This window comes from Zophobas morio, unplaced genomic scaffold (assembly GCF_036711695.1).
Source record: "Zophobas morio isolate AGI-343-1 ecotype UQ-CSIRO unplaced genomic scaffold, CSIRO_AGI_Zmor_V1 ptg000010l, whole genome shotgun sequence".
NCBI classification, from domain to species: domain Eukaryota; kingdom Metazoa; phylum Arthropoda; class Insecta; order Coleoptera; family Tenebrionidae; genus Zophobas; species Zophobas morio.
The window spans coordinates 7,689,582-7,708,879 of record NW_026972115.1 but is presented as its reverse complement, the minus strand read 5'-3'; the positions used below and the strand labels follow the sequence as shown (position 1 = coordinate 7,708,879).

The 19,298-nt window shown below is 36.7% G+C and overlaps 1 protein-coding gene and 1 non-coding gene across 2 annotated transcripts in view; one reads left to right on the top strand and one right to left on the bottom strand.

Annotated features, from left to right (window-relative positions):
* The first annotated feature begins 275 nt into the window (after positions 1–275).
* Trnaf-gaa (transfer RNA phenylalanine (anticodon GAA)) lies at positions 276–348 on the top strand. Its single transcript has one exon. It is a non-coding gene; the product is annotated as a tRNA-Phe (tRNA).
* A 14,009-nt stretch (positions 349–14,357) lies between these two features.
* Positions 14,358–19,298, bottom strand: part of LOC135126379 (homeobox protein invected-like) — a 62,204-nt gene continuing 57,263 nt past the window's right edge. The window contains exon 2 of the mRNA XM_064052393.1: positions 14,358–15,354. Coding sequence (XP_063908463.1) covers positions 14,993–15,354 — 362 coding nt within the window. The 3' untranslated portion in view covers positions 14,358–14,992. The remainder of the gene's footprint in view (positions 15,355–19,298) is intronic.

Genomic DNA, 19,298 nt, shown 5'->3' with positions numbered 1-19,298 from the left:
ATCTTGCCCGACCGATATTAACAGACACCCTTTATATAAAATTGCCAATATAATAATTATTATGCAAATAATCACTTTTCAGTTTTTTTGTCGATATATTAACCATATTCATAAATAATAAGCGAATAATAATGAAAAATCGGGGCAAAGATTTTAAAAGGGATGACAAACAAAAAACCTAAATTTGTCTTGTGTTTAATCGGAACATACTTCTAAATCAATAATATTACTGCAGCTGTTATGTAAGTCCATGCACAACAACACCTACAGAGCAAGCCGAAATAGCTCAGTTGGGAGAGCGTTAGACTGAAGATCTAAAGGTCCCTGGTTCGATCCCGGGTTTCGGCAATCTTTTTTTTTGCATTTAAATTTAATCTCATTTCTTTACCACCAAAGAACTGACTTTAAAGCATGCAAATTTTAGTTTTGGTCACCTACATGCGCAAAAACGCGCCACCGAGCGCCAATTTCATACCCACCCGTCTGCGCCTCCCAATAAAATAAAGCTATAAAAGCCCCGCTTAAAACTCTCGAAAATGTAAATGACGCCATTAAAACAATGAAATTCGACCCTAAATACCCACACGGTCCGTATATTGAGTGAATTTCGATACATTTCTGAAATTCCACCGACAACATTTGTATAAAAGAACCGGGTGGGAGATTTAGTAATGTAATACTCCGGGCCGAATTTAATGGTTTTTGAGATTAGATTAACATCAAAGCTCGCAGCTTAATAGCCAAGATTTTAATGGTGTTCGAACCTGGAGGCATATAATTGTCAGCTATCGGCTCTGAGCGCACTTTTATTCGTCGACAACGCTGTCAAAACAGAGACGTCGGAGTGCACAGGTGTGTCGCGTCATTGTCTTGTTAGCCGCTGATGCTCCAGAATGTTAATCATATTATCCGAACTTCCGACAAGCCGGCTCATTGTGGAATTTAAGCGAGCTTGTACGTAATTGCAAGCGAAATTGAAACGTAGTTTTGGCGCACCCACGGAGGTCACTAGCATGCATAGAACGAGTGGTCAAACGGCCATTTCCCTTGTTATTTTTTTTGCGGACACCACACACTTTTAAAAGTTCTGAGTAGATATAAATAAAACTGACTTAGTTTTCTGCAACTGCAAAATTTCTACATTAGATGGTATTTTCTAAAAAGGAAAAGGTCCCCCGGATTTTATTAAATTTTTTCGAATACAAAACACCATGTAAGGAAATCGCCAACAGACAGTAGGTGACAGACAGACGAAAACTGGCGCCTGCTCCTTCACAATCTAAGAACCGTCTCACGTTCGGTGACTAAAGACGTACGTAATTCATAATCTTCACTGTGAGGTAAATGACTTTTTTTATCTGTGAGGGCCGGTGAAATCTCTTGCCCGGGCCACTTTAAGGTGCCCGTCCGCCACTGAGTGTGGCCCATCTTATCCGGCTTTTCGACATTGTGAGCACACTTAAAGGCCAATAAAACTCCCCGTACAAGTATTTAAATGAAACAGCGCGATAATGGCGCCTCTTATTGCTGAATAAAATAAGGCCGCCATAATTGGCTGTCAAAAGGTGTTAGCGGCCGGCTCGCGTTATAAATTCAAAATGATTTGTGCTCACGACAAACAACTGTCGCAACGTCGAAAAAATGTGTTCCGTGTGTTTTCGGGTGCCGGCGGAACGCGATAATTTGAAATTAAAATTTCCCATGTACTATCCATAAACGTCAAAATTTTATAGCGCGCCGACATAATTACAAATTCGCAGACGACGGAAGTGTCCCTAGAGGCTCCATATTCGGCGACACCATTACCATTTATAATTTGTACGTTTACGATTACGGTACGTAGGGGTCGGTCGGTGGTTTCCCTAAACGGCGGACGATTAGTGGACGCCGTCCAGATTCGTTACTGCCGGTAATTAGATACATTATGGAAAGTCGCTTAATTTGTGACGGGACGATGGGACTATTGGGAGAGGAAACAAGAGACATGAGAGTGTGTGAACGCGAACTTGGTCCAGCGGATCACAGATCAGCTCGAAGCATCAACGACGTGTGTGGTCCGAGGTTATCACATACGCTTTGCTCCTCTACATACCAACAAATACGCGTGCATGCAGACACCCAGCGATCGACCCATCAGCGCGCTGGAATACAAACGCCTAAATTATGGGATTTTTCCGCAATAGAATCGCGTCCCTGGATCGAAAATATCATCCCGTGACGACACTTCGTATACTAATTTTGGTGGCTGAGCTTATAAGACAATTCCACCAGATTCTCGAAGATAGAATACAGAGAAACTTGGGGTATGAGGAGGATTCAGTGGTGGAAACACAGAAGAGTTGTGTCAACAGATTTTACCAGCTACTTTTAAAACAAAACATAATAGGTCCCAAAATTCTAACAAACTCTTGAAAAACAAGATACCAGAGACCCCCATGAAGCTTTAAAGTTCAGCCTAAATAAAAAACCAGAAGCCCCTCACATTCTTTCATTTGAAAGAAATGTTTTTTCTAAGTTCTAATAACACTGCCTCCAGACGACAGACAGACGGAAGCGGGAGATCTACTTATTCACATTCTGACAATTATACAGCGTGGAAGTGAACCGTACGTTTCACTCTTTGCAAAGTTGCTATTCCGAACAAGCCACAATTCCCATCGTTAAATTTTCTCTGAAAAAAGTAATAAATTTCAGATACCATCAGAAATTAGAAACCTCCTCAACACAACCCAAAATTGTGTTAATTACTTCCGCGCCGAAATCTACAATCGATTACTGTGAATTTTTTCCCCAGACGTCGCCAACATCCTAACTGTTCTTGTGACACCATAGTCAAAATTAATTCGAAATTAAACCTGAGTGTCGAATCCGGCAGGTATTACGTTACGAAAACTCGTCACTCCCGCGCACTTTATTTACGGCTGCGGAAAGTGAAAAGCCGAGAATCTATCGATTAATTCCAATAATAACAACGGCAGCTGCAATTACTCGCATTTAAAGAAGATATTACCGAGGTGAGCCGAATGAGGGTAATCCATAATTGAATTATTAAACAAAATTACTATGGTACGAATGGTTGTTATTGTGGACAGCACACCCACATTACTGGCGAAGTGGAATGGTGCTAACACCTGACGATTTACAAATAGGCGGCTTGTAACTAGTATATCGACGATTTCAAAGAGCTAGTTCGTATTACGGCGCAATCCGACTCATTATTTACACAACGACAAGCGATATTCCAGCAAATTGCCGTAATAATTGGTTCAGCAACTCGCAAAGTGGACGGCTGTGCTCTGGGAGGCTGTTTACGGAATTGTCTGCTGTTGTGGGAATAGTAAAGTGAGGTCTGGGGCCAAAACGAGTTGTAGCGTTTTGATTTGCTGATTTGTTGTCACGTTGCCTCCGAGGGAACATCGATACATGCGCTTTTTATCGAATAAGAATACAGAGTGCATCGAAAAAGTTAAATATGACTTATGACCTAAACTGTTTTTAAATAAAAAGCACACCCTGAGTTTGACAGCAAAAAGAAACACTAAATTCCTGCGTCCTGGACAAGTTTTCAAGTCAAGAATCACGTAATTTTTAGTCAGTTATTTCTAATTATTTCTTTAGTCCGCCGAACCTCTCAGTTCCCGATCTTCCCCGAGGAGCCGCTCTCCCGTGGCTAATCTTCATGGAGACGCCAACATCCCCCAGCGGCCGTCTATCGGTGTAACTTTCACCCCACATTCTCGCCTCCACCCTTCCAATCCAATGATTTAATAAAACAAACTGAAGGGTGCGAGATATTCAATTTAAAAGTTTACGGAATGCGTGACAAATCTGCAATTCGCAATCGTTTTGCTTGTCACAGGCTTGATCACTTGATGACGTGAACTTCATTCTTCGGAACTTATTTAAATTCCAAAGTTTTAATCAACGGGGACGCGACCAATTAGAAAATAACGGAAACGAAGGGTTGAATCGCTTTATTTTTTACCCGGAATCGTCGAAACCCCCAGAGATCGTTAGGAGGATCATTAATTTTGCTCATACGTGGTCCCGAGCTGGATTCTGGGACTGTGACATGAAAAATCACCCGAATCTCGCAAACATTCATTGTGGAAAGTTAATAAATGGTGAGGATATTGAGACGTCAGTGCATATTGTATTTGGGGAACCTCAAGGGTGTCTTCGGTCAGACGTGTCAATGACGTTCGTTTGGTTTTTAGATATGGGATGGCAGGTCGAGGGGCGAAGGGTAACCACAATGGAAAGGTGTTTTCGTTTATAAATTTATTTTATAAGAATTTAGAAAAAATGTTGTATTTAACCGTTGGCGGAAAAGCACTCGTGCTACAACAGCGTGTTTTTGTTGCAAGTTGACAGCTGGTGGCTATGTGTTTAGAATCCATTACTTTACAATAAATTGTTACTTTTGTTACACATGTAGTGCGGTCAGAACAGTTTTCTAATTTATTGTTATGATGGAACTTACTATACATTTGAATTGTTCTTATCGCAGATGCTGGCCATTAGCTTAACAAGAGGTGAGTTTTTGCACAAATGATTGGTGTGCCCGTATATGTATATGCATGGCAGGTAATAAATCGAGCACTAAAGACTCAGTCGCCGCTTTGTACAATTAACATTAGATTCAATCGAAATGCGTCTTTAAATTACTGCGTTTCCTTGGACAGTCATAGCGGTTTTGAATTTTAACGACGAAGTCAATTAATTGCACAAAATAACCAACCAAAAAATATTTAAACAAATTTATAATTTATTTAGGAAACCCGATTTGAACCTCCCGTTTTTGGACAGCGAGAATCGCTCAATCGACGTCTCCAAACGATTGTAGAAAAAGTTTCACGTAGGACAATTCTTAAATTTTACGTTCCTCCACCTGCGAAACTCGTTTAATCATGACACAGGTTGTCATTCGGCTATCACCAATCTTAACAAGTGTAAGTGATTAGTTTTGTAGCATGGGCTTAATAGATTTGTTGAAGAGATATATCTCACTTTGATTGCTAAATTAGAACGCTTTGGAATATCTAGTCATCTTTTCAAATAAACCTGTTCACCTTATCGCGAGCTAATAATGTTCATCGGGAGCAGTTACACAAGTCGAAGAGGACGAAATAAGAACCCTGAATTTGTAGCTGTGTTGCTTACTTAACAATAAAAACAAAGCCGCTTGTAACCTACTTGACGCTAATTATGTATGTTAAAAGTTTTAATGGTTGAGGTTTCGTAAGTTAACACTTAATAGAATCAATTAAGATAATCGAATAACTTGTCAAAAATTAAATTTCTCGAGAAGAAAGTTACATTCTTTTAGCATATACACCTAAGGAACCGCACTCCAGAGGTCAGCAATTCAAGAGGTTCGCATCCTGATTGCCATAATAGGCAACATTCTTACCATAAAACATTAATTTATTATTATATTATTCAATCATGCCTTTATTACTTGAAATTCTTAGAATGTCACTGGCTAACATACAGACTAACAATACTTAATGTCCGTGTAACCATAATCTTTCAATTCTCGGCTGAATTATTACATCTGCGACAACTAAAACAGGACGTACTGTATTGTTTCCGTGAAAAATGACTGCTAATGACGTAAGTTTACAAGCTATCTTACAGGATCTTTCGAAATGTCAGCGATAAATGTTTTTAATAAAAGCACTCGAATTTTTAATCACCAGGTTTGTTCTAGTATGCTGTCGGATTAAGGTAAACTCCACAAAAAATCTAACCATTCGGAAAAAGTTAATTCATCCCCACGCATAATTTGATGACGCCATCTCAAAATTTTGCTAGGTAAACCCTATTTCAATTTCATACAAAATAATAGGTATATGTACAGAGCATTTTGAGAATCCTGTCGACTACAAAATTTTGAAAAACATATTTTGTGAAAAGCGGAAAGCTGCAATATCTAGCAGTAAAGTTCTAAAAAAATGTAACATTTAGCATGACTTTATGTACTACATTACAATGACACATGACGCGAACAGATAACCAGGTATTACATGTTGGGTATAAGTGTTTTCCATGTACATAGACGATTATAAATGCTTGCGGAAACCATACATTACATAGTGGAAAATTGTTTCCCATGTACACTAAATGCCCTCATCACCACTAGCTCTAGTGTCATCCTGATGCGAACAATCGAACTTTTCCAACTATTATACTACATTGTATGGGTGACGTCATCACTTTTTTGAAGGAGTTTGCATTCTCCTGTTGTACTAATTGAAAAATGCCATGAAAATTAAAACTACGCTCACAAAAAGTAAAATAACCAATCAGAATTCGTGTTCTTTGACACAACTGAAAACTAGAAAACTTATCAGCCCGAACATAAACATTAACGACTTGTTTTATAGTTGCTTAAGTTAAATTTTATTGCTTCGGTAATGTTACTTTATCGCTACATGCACTTTTGTTTCCATTCGAGAGTCCTGGGCGATAGTGGGTTAGAACTCCACTTCTGTGTTATTAAATCATAGGAGATTTTCGCCCCTTGTTATCGTGATTAGTTGGAGCTCACAGGCAGCCATTATCGCTTATAAGGGATAACAGCCTGTTATCCTTTTAGTGATTTACTACCCGTTTATAGCTACTCTTATTTATTTATACGCGTTATACACTCCTTGTTGAACCTGCTCTAATTCGGTGTTTAATTAGAAGGCAGCGCGTAAATTTTAACGCAGCCTGATGGTCGATTTAATACACTCTCACCAACAAAATTTCAAAAATGAACAAATTCGAAAGACTCAGCTAATTTTGCAGCCAGATGTCGACCCCGCCTCGGATCCCGGCATTCTGCGCCAAAAAACGAAATAAGCAAACTCTCGTTAAAACTAGGCTCTGGTGGCAGAGCCGTCTTCGTCGTTTTTCCTTCCTCGGACATATGGCGACATAATGAGCCGTTGCCGTAATTTCTCCAAAAAAAAGACGCCCAATCCGGCTCTGAAAATATGCGAGAAATGTAGATCAGTAGCGGCGGTAGTGGGGCAGTGTGTCGCTGACAAATACCTCTACATCGGTCTGCTTGGGTGGCCCCGCATCCGACCGGCCAGTGGCGTCGAATGGCCGCGGTCTCGCGTGATAATTCGATGCAGTCCGAATAACTCAATTTTTTATGCCCGCCTTATCGAAAAATAATTTATTATCGGGCAGCCAAAGCTGACGCTTTTTACGGCGTTTCCGTCAAGGGCCGGGCCGTAAATCAAAAGGCCCACGACTGTCGAACACTTCAACATCCAGTAATAATAGTAACAATAAAAATTAATAAATACACATATTTTTCGAATTTGCATAAGAATGTTCAATCTTGAAAAATTATTATTTAGGTGACGTCATCAAAATTTTAGTGGGGATGGACAGATAAATTTTGGTTATCGATTTATCAGATTGACGATAGCATCAAAACATGTGCTAAATTTCACAGCGATTGGCTCAGTGGTTTGTAAGAGGCAGAAGAAGAATTTATCATTTTCTATTGCACAGTTCTGCATTTTATCCAAAATCTGGACATGCAAACATTGATAACAATTTTATTATAATAATTAAATATATAATTAATTAAGATTAGTATTAATGCAATAATATTAATAGATTAATACTAATGACGTTACTTCTAAAACGAAACATCCCACCGTCAAAAACAAAAACCCGTGGTGATTGGCATCGACTCGTTTGGTGTTTGTGGTGCTTCCGAGGCGAGGAACTGTTCAACATTTTGTTAAATTTGATTTTTACAGTTACATTTTCACGGCATAAAATTATTTATCATTTTTATTAATTAGCGGTGTTCCGTGAATTTATAAAATCGATATTTCTCGGAAAAATATCAATCGGAGAATTTCTTGGAAAATCGTCGCGACTCGATTCTTGGAATTCGCTGACTCGAAAATAGGTCGCCGAGGGGGACGGGAGGGGGTGTAATGAACCTAAACCAGTCTTAATAACGTCGCTGAACCGGAAATATCTCTTCGATTGTTAACTAATTAATTAGGTGAACTGTGGTGAAATATTTTGTTGTTTGGGGGATGAAATGTTTAACTGCAGTGTAAACGGTTCTTTCAAACGGTTTTTCAAAAATAATTCTTTTGGTTTTTGGTGGATAAAGTTTCAGTGAAGTTGATGGCAGAACGGAGGAGGATTTTCTGAGGATTCTGTAAGTGGTAAGTTTCCATTGTCTGTGTTTTATTAAAATTTCTTAAATTATAGATTACATAAATTTAAAAAAGGAAAACTTTATAGATTTCACATTTTCGAACGTTTGTTTTTAATTTCATTGTGTATTTTGCGATTTGATTTCGCGAATTCTGTTTTTTTTATGGTAACTCCTGTAAGTTAAAATATATGTGTGGACGATTTATTCATCAAGATTTACATTTTTTTTTTCATGAATTAAATAAACTTTACTTCATTCATTAATATTTGTGAGTCATTCGGTGTAACCAGTTTTTATCCAGCAAAATTTCAGATGACGTCATCAAATGGAAGGGGACAAACAGATAAATTTTGATTAAACATTGAAAAACTTCTAGTATTAAGAAAGATTTCATTTCCAGTCTTATTAATACTAGATACTATTACATTGCACAACATAAATAAGTCCGTTTTTGGAACCACTAACGAACATTATTTCTGCGTGCTCGCACACCGAAAACAAACTCTGCGAGGAGAATCGAGAGGGCTGCGCCCCCAAGTCGCGTTCCATTATTTATACGTGTGGGGTCCCCCGGCTTGATGTATGGCAGCCACCAATTTCATTTAATTGACTGGTCACAGAGAATCGGTTGGGTCACTGTTTATATTGAGCGGAATTTAATTTTTAGTTTTGGTTTTCGGAGCGACGTTCGCTGTTTGAAATTCTGGGGCTGCCGGGGAGCGCCATCCTTTAACGTCCTGACACATTTTTGCGTCAATCTGAACCAAGGCCGCGTGCTTTTGTAACAGCCACACACTTTATGTTTCACCCTCGTGATGCTTTCGCACATTCTTCTGCTGGGATAAGCACTAATGTTGGCAGGAGAGGTCTCGGGGTGGAGGAGCGGAGTCGAACAAAAACCACTATTAAGTTTTTGGAAATTTTGAGCACATCAGAACTCTGTTCTTATTGGTCGCGCTGATTACGTCCTCGTGCGATAATTTCGCTGCGACTTCAAGAGTGCCCTATCACGACATAGATCATGGCACTATAATAAAAAGGAAAACCTTGTCGGGTGAATTTGTCGCAAAACATATACTTAAAAACTATGAATGAGTTCATTTATTCCGTATCATGTGAGTCGAGTCACGAATGAGGGTGTCGCACGACACGTGATAAGCCTGGGAGAGAAAACAATTCCGGACTGCAATAAACGAAAAAAATTAAAGCCGCTTTTAATATCTGTAATTTAAAAATGGCCGTGACTTGTCGTTACGTGGTCATTAAAAAGTGAAATTTGAATTATGGAACGGTGTTTTAGTGTCTTGGGTGATTTATTCGTTTTGGTTTATTGATCTAAACCGAGTACATATGGCTTTTAGAATTAATTTTTTTTCACTTCACGATTACCCGTTCCTGCTTGAATTTTGATGTCCAGTGCTTGGTTGGTTCCATATGTTCATGTAACGTCTGAGCAGTAAACGCAGTTTATAGAATACGAATACCGGCGTTTCGATAATCAGCTTTTTGTTGCCTCCTTCTGCTCCAAATAACGACACGTCGGCACTAAATCGAAAAGTGTGCTCGAGTCAATAAAGCCAGCATACAAAGGCGATAAAATTAAAGTTGAATAACAATAAAACCGTCGTTAAAGTTTATTTAAAGACGCATCCTTAATTCTGTCGAGCTCGGGAGTCGCGTGGGTCGAACGTCCCTTAATCCATCGAAGCCCATTAGCAAAAATCGATATTGCAAGATCTCGAGTTTCGTGCCGTATGTGAAACATTTAACCGAGTGTATTTCCTGTTTGGCCGCCATAAAAAGCTCGCAATAAATTTCAATAATAGCTCTTTATTCGGTATCAATTAAGGAAGCGCGTCTTCCAATTCCGCCGCGATATAAATCAATTATTCTTGATAAGTAATTGAATAATAATGACCAATAGAGAGAGTCCGCGCCCATCTCGATATTACCCCAAATTAACCGGACCCGTGGCCCAATAAATCAATTAAGACCAACCCTGGTGGACATTCCCGCCGCCACCCTCCGTATTGACCCACCCTGGGCGTTATGGCCAGCGAGCACGCGATCAGTAAACACCTCTGCGGCCGGGGGTGGCAACCTCTGCCATATAAATTAGCCCGCCATATTAACCCATTATGCGCGCAATTATTCCACAATTATAAATTTCTAGACGGATTTGTGTTTCGGGGGTTGTGGGCGCGGCCATCGAGGAACATTAACATTAGTATCACAGGCTTTTTTTTTTCATAAATCTCCTATGTTGCTTCGATATCACTTTCTTGCATTACATTTTTCAAAAATTAGCAGACGTTTGGTAGCTTTTTTTATTTTTATAGTAGACTTTCTTTAAAAAATCTATTTATCGATATTTTAGAGTGTCTTTATTTCTAGTTTTTGTGTTGTTTTTTGTCAATTGTCAAAAAGGAAGGAAAGTCGATAAAATAAGAATGAAAATTTTATCTACCATTAGTCATGGGCATATTAAACCTTCCACACTCGTCAATAAATATGTTCGCTGTTTCAACAGCATAGAAGTTGAATATATTTATTTGCTCTTCGCAAGAAATTGTTTTTAAAATTCAATAATTTTCGCTGATATTTTGGGATCGTCGAAAAATCTTGCTGCAGTGTTTCCATCGTTAGATATTCCGCTCCCTTCTACCCCTGGTTAGTCCACAATCAACTCTAATTTATTTCAAAATGTCTCCTACAATGTCCTAGACATTTGGACATTTAGTGCCGGCAATATTTAAAAAAAAAACTTCTTTTTTTCACATTTTTAGTCACATATTATTATCAGTTTCATCCAACGTGTGATCCTGATGTTGAAACAATCTTTTAGGCTCTTGGTATTATTTTTTCAACATGTTGGTTTCTTTTTGAAGACCCTGCTATTTTATTTTTTGAAAATGTTGAAAGAATCTCCGACCCCCTAGTGTTTTATTTTTAGAAGAATCTCGAGGCTGGTAATGTTTTAACCTGAAGAAGTTAAACAAATCTCGGGGCTGCCGAGTTATTAAGTTTTGACAATCCAAAAATTCTCGGAGGCACTGGTGTTTTATTTTTGGATGAAGTTCAAAGAATCTCGGAGTTTCTTGAGTTTTACGTTTTGAAAAAGTTGAAAGAATGTTGGGGGTTCCTGGTGTTTTAAATTTAAAGAACTTGAAAACATCTCGGAGCCCCTGCTGTTTTATATTTTGAAGAAGTCGAAAGTATCTCACGGTTTCTGATGTTTTATATGTATTTAAAGAACTCGAAAGGATCTCGGGGCTCCTGGTGTTTTAAATTTTAAGAAGTTGAAAAAGTCTCAGGGCTCCTAGTCCTTTATATTTTGAAGAAATTGAAAGAATCTTGGGTTCCTCTGTGTTTTATACTTGAATAAATTGAAAGAATCTCGGGGCTCCTGGTGTTTTTTATTTGAAGAAGTGGAAAGAATCTGGGGGCTTCTATTACTTTATATTTTGAAGAAATTCAAAGGATGTCGGAGCTCCTGGTATTTTAAATTTGAAGAAGTTGAAAAAATCTTGAATTCCCTGGTGATTTATTCTTGAATACATCGAAAGAATCTCCGGGCTCCTGGTGTTCTAGATTTGAAGAAGTTGAAGGAATCTTGAGGCCCCTGCTATTTTATATTTTGTAGAAGGTATCTCAGGGTTCCTGATGTTTTATATTTGAAGAACTCGAAAGAATCTCGGAGCTCTTAGTGCTTTATACTTTGAAGAAATTCAAAGAATCCCAGGGCTCCTAGTGTTTTAAATCTGAAGAAGTTGAAAAAATCTCGAGGTCCCTGCTGCTTCATATTTTGAAGACGTCGAAAGAATATCGGAGCTTCTGGTGTTTTAAATTTGAAGAAGTCGAAAGAATCTCGATGCTCCCGGTGTTTTATGTATATTTTGAAGAACTTGAAAGAATCTTGGGGATTCTTTGTATTTTACTTTGGAGGGAACTTGGAAAATTCTGGATATCCCTAGTATCAGTTTTATCACGCAAAAATCTTCAAGATTTTTAAATAAGTTTGAAAGAACCTGGTGTCTTTTTTCAAGAATATAATAAATCTTGGGATCCTTTGCGTTTTATTAGTGAAAAATAAAAAAAAAAGGTTGGAGTGTTTGGTATTTTACAGTTTTGATACCTTGTTTGTCAGTTTCGTTCGCAAATTGTATTGTGCCTTTACCTTTAGTTTTTCTGAACTCGCGAAATATTCAAATTACGCAAAAAACCGACCCTAATATTATTATTAGAAACGCCAAAGCATAATTGAAATATTATATGTATCGCATTATTATACAGTTCGTGTTTGAGATAATGGAATGAATTTAACGAGAGCAGGAAGTTAGTTGTTCGGTGGTGGCTCAGATACCGAAACGGGGACCTCACACCACTATTCCGAACGGTAGCCCGCCAGGTAGGTGGTGGATGGCTTCTGTTTTCCTCGGTCGTTATTTTCGATTAATTGTTTGGCTGCGACGTTTTGACGTTAAAGAAATGCTGCCGAGTTAATTAATTTTTGTCAATTAGACAACTATGCCAGCTACAATCAAAAGCTTGTAATCACACGTACGGAAAAAATTCTATGCGTCTTTAACGAGGACCTGGAGCTCATAATCTAATTAATTAAGGCTGAAATTTTTGAGCAATCGAAAAGCGATTGCCGGAGTCTTGATTAAAATTTAAATCGCTCCATTAAAGGCGTGTGAGCGGTTTTTAATATAGTTTCGTGTCAGAGACGGAGAAAATAGTGGAAAAAATTATAAATTATTAATGTTCTGAATTAATATTAATATTGTTTACAAGATGGTTAATAATAAATTGTAGAACTTTGTCTACTTTATTACGACCATCATCCAGACGAAACGTTAAATTAACGTCAAGTCCGTTTTTATAATAAATTGTCAAAATTTGACTCTGTACTTTTTCGTAACTATGCACAAAACTACAAAGACAAAAAAGTGGAAGACTCTGAAGTCATCGTAAGACCCTATTCAAACGAGGACCTTTAATTTCTCCACTTATGTAGTTGCTACAAATGACGAGTTCTCAACGCTAATTATTTTCCGTTTTTTTTCTTGACATTATTTACACCTCCAGAGCTTTTTCGATCTTCCAGCGTCATTATAAACGTATTCGAGTGTAATTAGTCACCCACTAAGCGCAATACACATCAACAAGAAACCCATAACATAAAACACAAAAAAATGAAACTAAAATATTTACCATCACGCGACGTGTGGCAGCAAAACGGAGTTTAATAACAAGTTTTTATTTGATTTAATACATAGTTGTTTTAATGCGTTAATATCAATCTGTTCCATGACAACTTAATTCCAGACAATCATTAAAATGAAAGTAATTATCAAGCTGTATTATGACGTGAGAGCGAACAATAAAACGTGTACGTGTCTTTTTGCAAATCTAGATGTAGATTATCAGTTGATTAACACTAAAAGTTAAAAATGATTTATTTTTATATAACTTTTTTGTCATAGATATAGAATTCAAAGAGAAGTGATTTACAAACACGTTAATCGAAATGTTACCTAATCAATGCTATCTTGAACTAATTATCGTTAAACTGGGTACATGCATTTAACATTACTAGCTAATAACTACCCAAAAACAGCGCGATAGTCTCTTTTTATTTAGACATTTCGTAGCGATCACGTTCGATAACAAAAACAAACCCATTTTAGTTTCGGCCGAAATGGAAACGATTACACGTAATCTCTAACCTTTGATATATCCAATACACACAAAGCATTTTATTAAATCCCTAAACAGTGGAACGATTCGATTCGTTCCTGATTCGATCAGTCAATAATACATGTTATTAGATGTCGTTATTCCTATACTTACCTCGTCCATATATTTTTCTATCTAAATTTGGGGCGTAATGACGAAAACGATTGAAAGCTCATAACGCACGAGCTTTTTTATACGAATATATTTTTCCCCGTCGAGCATGAAAAGCTTGTTAAGCTTATGAAAGTTTTATCAAACCGTTTCGCTTTGCATGTTGTGCGTATCAACATTAACATTTTTATTTGTCATTTCCACTCCGCTAAATAAAATTAATTCCGAGTGTTATCAACGTAATAACTCTATTGTGGGAAGAAAAGAGGGTCTCGTCGAATAATCTTTATTTGATTTATATAATCTATATTTTTACAGTTGAGTTATAAACAATTTCTGTAGGTACATGTTTAACTATTTATACCGAGTACATATAAATAAGCTTCAACTCACAGACAAATAATCATATAAATATGTACAGTAGTTTGAAATATACATTAGAATCAGAGTTCCTAATAAATATTGCTTTCGATTTCGGGTACGCTAACAATAAATATCTAGTCCTATCTGTAGATTTTTACAAGTCTATGTACACCGGCGGATCAAAAATGCCATGTTCTGCACCGTCTTTGGTTGTCGTGCAAAAAACCCAACAAGAGTATGATCCCATGTGATTTAAACAATAATGGCACCGCACAAAAACTGTTATTTAGTACCACACAGCTCGCAATTGTGTTTAAATGAATGGTACATTAATACATTTTTTGCCAGCCGAAGCTCCGAGAATTGTAGAATTAAACAAACAATGCTAACATACTCAGAGATCGCCGCAAAAAGTTGCCCAACTCTTAGTAGACCATCGACATCGGTTCGTCTCTGGACAAGGCGAAACCCAGAAATCACTGCGCCACCACTCCGCGAACCGCCAAAAATCCATCAACCCTCGTCCACAAACGAATCACAACGAATCACATTGGAAGCATCAACTTATTTATCACGAAAATCGGACGTCCCCTACGAGGGGGTCTTGGTGCCGTGCATCTCCTGCAGCTCCTCCTCCTCTTTGGACAGCGGGATCGTCGAATGGTTGTACAGGCCCTGGGCCATGAGCTGCAGGGCCAGGGGGTTCTTCTGGCCGGAGGCTTTCTTGATTTTCGCGCGCTTGTTCTGGAACCAGATCTTGATTTGGGCCTCGTTGAGGCCCAGCTCGGCGCTGAGCTGCTGCCTTCGTCGCTCCGTCAAATAGCGATTTTCCGCGAATTCGTGCTTGAGCCGCGCTAACTGCGCCCCCGAAAACGCGGTCCTCGGCCTCTTCTCCTCGGCGGTCGGGGGGCCGGGTTTCGCGCCGGGTTTCTTCACTCGGCGGGTTCGCGGACCTGGAACAAAGTCAGGGATTAGCTTTCAAACGAAAGGAAAAAGGTACCTAAAACTAATCTACCACAAAATCACTTACATATAGAGATTTGAAAAAAAATGTCGTTGTCGAAATTGTTTAAAATACGCCGAGGTTAAATTTAACCTTCAAGAATAGTTTTAGTTCATCAGGAAATAGCAGAGAGACCAGTTGAAATATCACTAATAAACAAGACGAAAAGCAGCGGACCCAAAACACATTTCTGAAAAGTGAATAAAATTGTTGCATCAACGAAAAATCTTTGCACTTCAATTAACAAGATTTCAGATATGTTGTGACAAATGGAGTTGCAATGAAAAAATCACATTTCCACTTCAACCCATCATTTGGTTTTTTCAAAATGCATTATTAACTGGCAACTACGATTATCATAGTAGGTACTCATTTTAGAAATCAGTTAGTTTCAAAATGTCAAAAATTTTACAATATCGTTTTCAGGTTTTCAAGATTTTAAAATTCATATGCTAATTTTTTAAAATTCTACTGCTCAATTTGTTTAAATTTCTACAATTTTACTACACTCTGCTAAATAACCTACAGCTGTAATACTTCATGTATAAAATCCACATAAAATCACGAATTTATTAAAAATTTTGAAAAAATTATAATCGTATGATCCAGGAATTTTCTTTGGTAAAGAATTTTAACTTTTAAATTTTGAATATAATTCGAAAATTCCAATCTATAAAGCTGTATTTTTATTATCATTCAATCTCGTTGCTAAAAAACTGGATTCACATTTTTTATTCTAAATAACCTGTTTCCTTTATAACCTTTATGCGTTTAAATCTAAAAAATTACTAAATTATACGACCGATTTACGAAATAGATTTCAGTAGGTGTTTGATAACACAAAAAAAACTAAATTTGATGCCTTTTTATGAAAAAACGACAACATCCTGAAGTAACTGCTTTTTTAACTTTGTCGTAAAAACAATTTTTTTTTTTATACAAGCAGTCGACTGAAACATTTCAACATTATGCGCCTATGAAGTTACATCAAAATAAAAAAAAAAACAATTTTTGAGTTCCAAAAATAACTTAAAAATATATCACAGAGGTTTTTTTTTCTTACTCCATTTCATCCAAAAATAAAGAATGTTACATAAAATTGAGTAGGTATAACTTTTATTTTATAAAATTTTTATCATAAATTTAGAGCTCTCCTCTTAACAAATTCAATGTTCAATGTTATACAATTTTTGAAAAATAAAATTATTTTTATCAAATTCGTTTACCACACTTTTTGTATCTGTGAATTTACTCTAGGTTTGTTGTTTTCGAGTGCAAACTTTTCAGATTCAACAGAATCATACACGTTGGTATTTTTTTTTTCAAAAATTTTGAAATTGAAGATTTTCCAATTTTTAATTACTTCCTGCTTAATGACAATGCCTTTAATAACGTAAATACAATCATGTGCATATGTTCACATTCAAGTCACTAACAGTGATTTTAAAATTCTCGGTTCCATTAAAATTTCAGTTTCCGATTATTAGAATTTTTAAAATTTAATAACGTGTAACAGAAATTCGATAAAATTTTGCCAAAATGTGGACTAATTTTTCTATATTCTACTATTATTAGTTTTTTATTCCCAAATTACTATTTTAGGTTCTGTAACAAGTTAAAAATAAATGATTTCAAAGTTTACGTCATTCAAAGCCGTAACAGACTTTTTAATTTATTTTTTAAATCTCATAATAACAATAAAAATATTTCAAAAAGCAGTTTACGTTAACTTCAGAATGTTCGGATCTTTGTGTTATTTTTATTTTTTTAGTCCAATATTTTCAATAATTTTGAGACTTTGTAATACACACGTTTTCATCATTTTCGACTCCAAATCTTTTAAAGTTTTTAAATATTTACAACGTGTTAATCATATATATTTTGAAGAAATAAATTGTGCCTGAAAAAAAATTGTCAAAATTAGATTATTATTATTATTCCTTAATTTTTATACATTGAGAGTCAATTTTAAATCAACTTTGTCTTTTTATTCACTCTAAGCAGAAAATTAATTTTTTGTTCTTCAACATTTATAATCTCTGAATTTTATTGGTCCAACATTTTCAGCAGATATAAAATTTTTATAACTTGGAAAAAAATTCCAAAAAATTCTCCTAAGTTTAATTCAAGCTCTTGGGGATTTTTAAAATGTACATTGGTCAATTTTACTTGTCGTTTGATAAAAATTGTAAAATGGTATATGGCAAATTTTAAGATAATCAAAAAATTCCAATTTGAACCTACATATTTCGGAAAGTATCACATAAACAAGACATCTCGACTTAAATGCAAATTTTTTCAACATTTTTGAAACCTTGACAGCTTTTTGGGAGTCGTGTTGATTGTGTTCTTTTGGAAAAGTATCACTGTTGGTTAAAAATTTTGATTCTCAACTAAATTTTTTTTCCAGGAGCACCAATATGCTACATTTTGCGATTCAGCTCGTCGAGATCTACTTCTCAGAATGTTTAGACGATTTAAAAAATTTCCCTAGGTCAAGTTCAAGCTCCTATAGCTTTTTTACAACGCCCGCTGCCCAACATTTCACCAAAATTGGCAAAATAATGGCTCGCAAATTTTCAGATATTGTAAAAATTCGAATTTGAACCTAGATAATTCGAAAAGTAGCCACCGTACGAACTTCATCTTTTTTCTCGAAATAGACATTGCATCACTGCTTATGTGTAATTTTTTCATAATTTTTGCTTTGACGGTTTTTCTGGGATCGTGCTGAATGTATTCTTTTGAAAAAATACCATTTGGTTAAACATTTTAATTTTTTCCTCCTCCGTTTTACGATTTATTACGATTTTTGCCAGTTTTGAAAAAAAAAATTAAATTTTATAGCTTGAAATTTTTGCGTTTCTAGTGATGGCCTAAAAATACCAACAAAAAAAGAAAAGACTACAAAATTTTTGAAAACCATTTCTTAACTAAAAAAATATGTCCTCTTATCATAACCACGACTTCGTTTACAAAATGGACTTTTATTTTTAAAACTTTTGATAATCCAAAAATAATAGACATATAGTTGTCAAAAGTTACGGTACAATTTCATAGTTTTAGAATTTTCAAAAAAATTTTCAAAAACTGTATTTTACACAAGATTTTTTGAAAGCCCCATCTCTGTTTAGACCGTCGCCGCCGTTTCACTCCTTCGCCTCTCCTTCCAAGACCCCCGGCGCCACTTCGCCACACCGCCAATCGTCACCCCGCCGCCGACCGCATCCGCCACCTAATCCTCGCCTACTTACTTAATTAACCCCGATCGAAGTCCCTTTTTGCCGATTCGTTCCGGTCTCGTCTTCCGTTTCGCCCATGGGAAACGCCAATCCCGCCACAATAGCTGTCGGCCGTTTTCGAAAAATTCCCGCGCTGAAATCAATTTTCCTTGAAAGGAAACTGGCGAGCACAAACACAAAAGTTTCCAAGTCAATCATGAAAAGGCAGGGCGGTGTAAACACGCCGTTTCTTGCAAGTCATTTGCATCAGTTACTTGAAAGAGCGTATAACAAGTAAAAAGCGAGCAAGACGTGCAAAGAGGGTTCATCCGTGAATTAGCTACGAGCCGTTCATTAATCACTTTCCCTTTTATAAAGCTGATGCAAAATGAAGAAGGCGGATTATGTTCTGCTCACAATGACACAAAAATTAAATTACTGCCTTTAATGCGACGCATTGTCCGGCCGTAATTAATTCGCTGGAGCGGGTTTCGGCGAAGACGAAAAATTCGAAGACACAAAGGGGCTGCTAAGAAATTGGAAGGCAAAGATAAAGGGGCGGATTTCTATGCAAAATAATAATTGTCGCGGAACTAAAGGCGACACAATTTCCATTTTTGGCCATAAATTATATACCTAATGTTTCTGAAGCAACATTTCTAGTTCGTCTCGA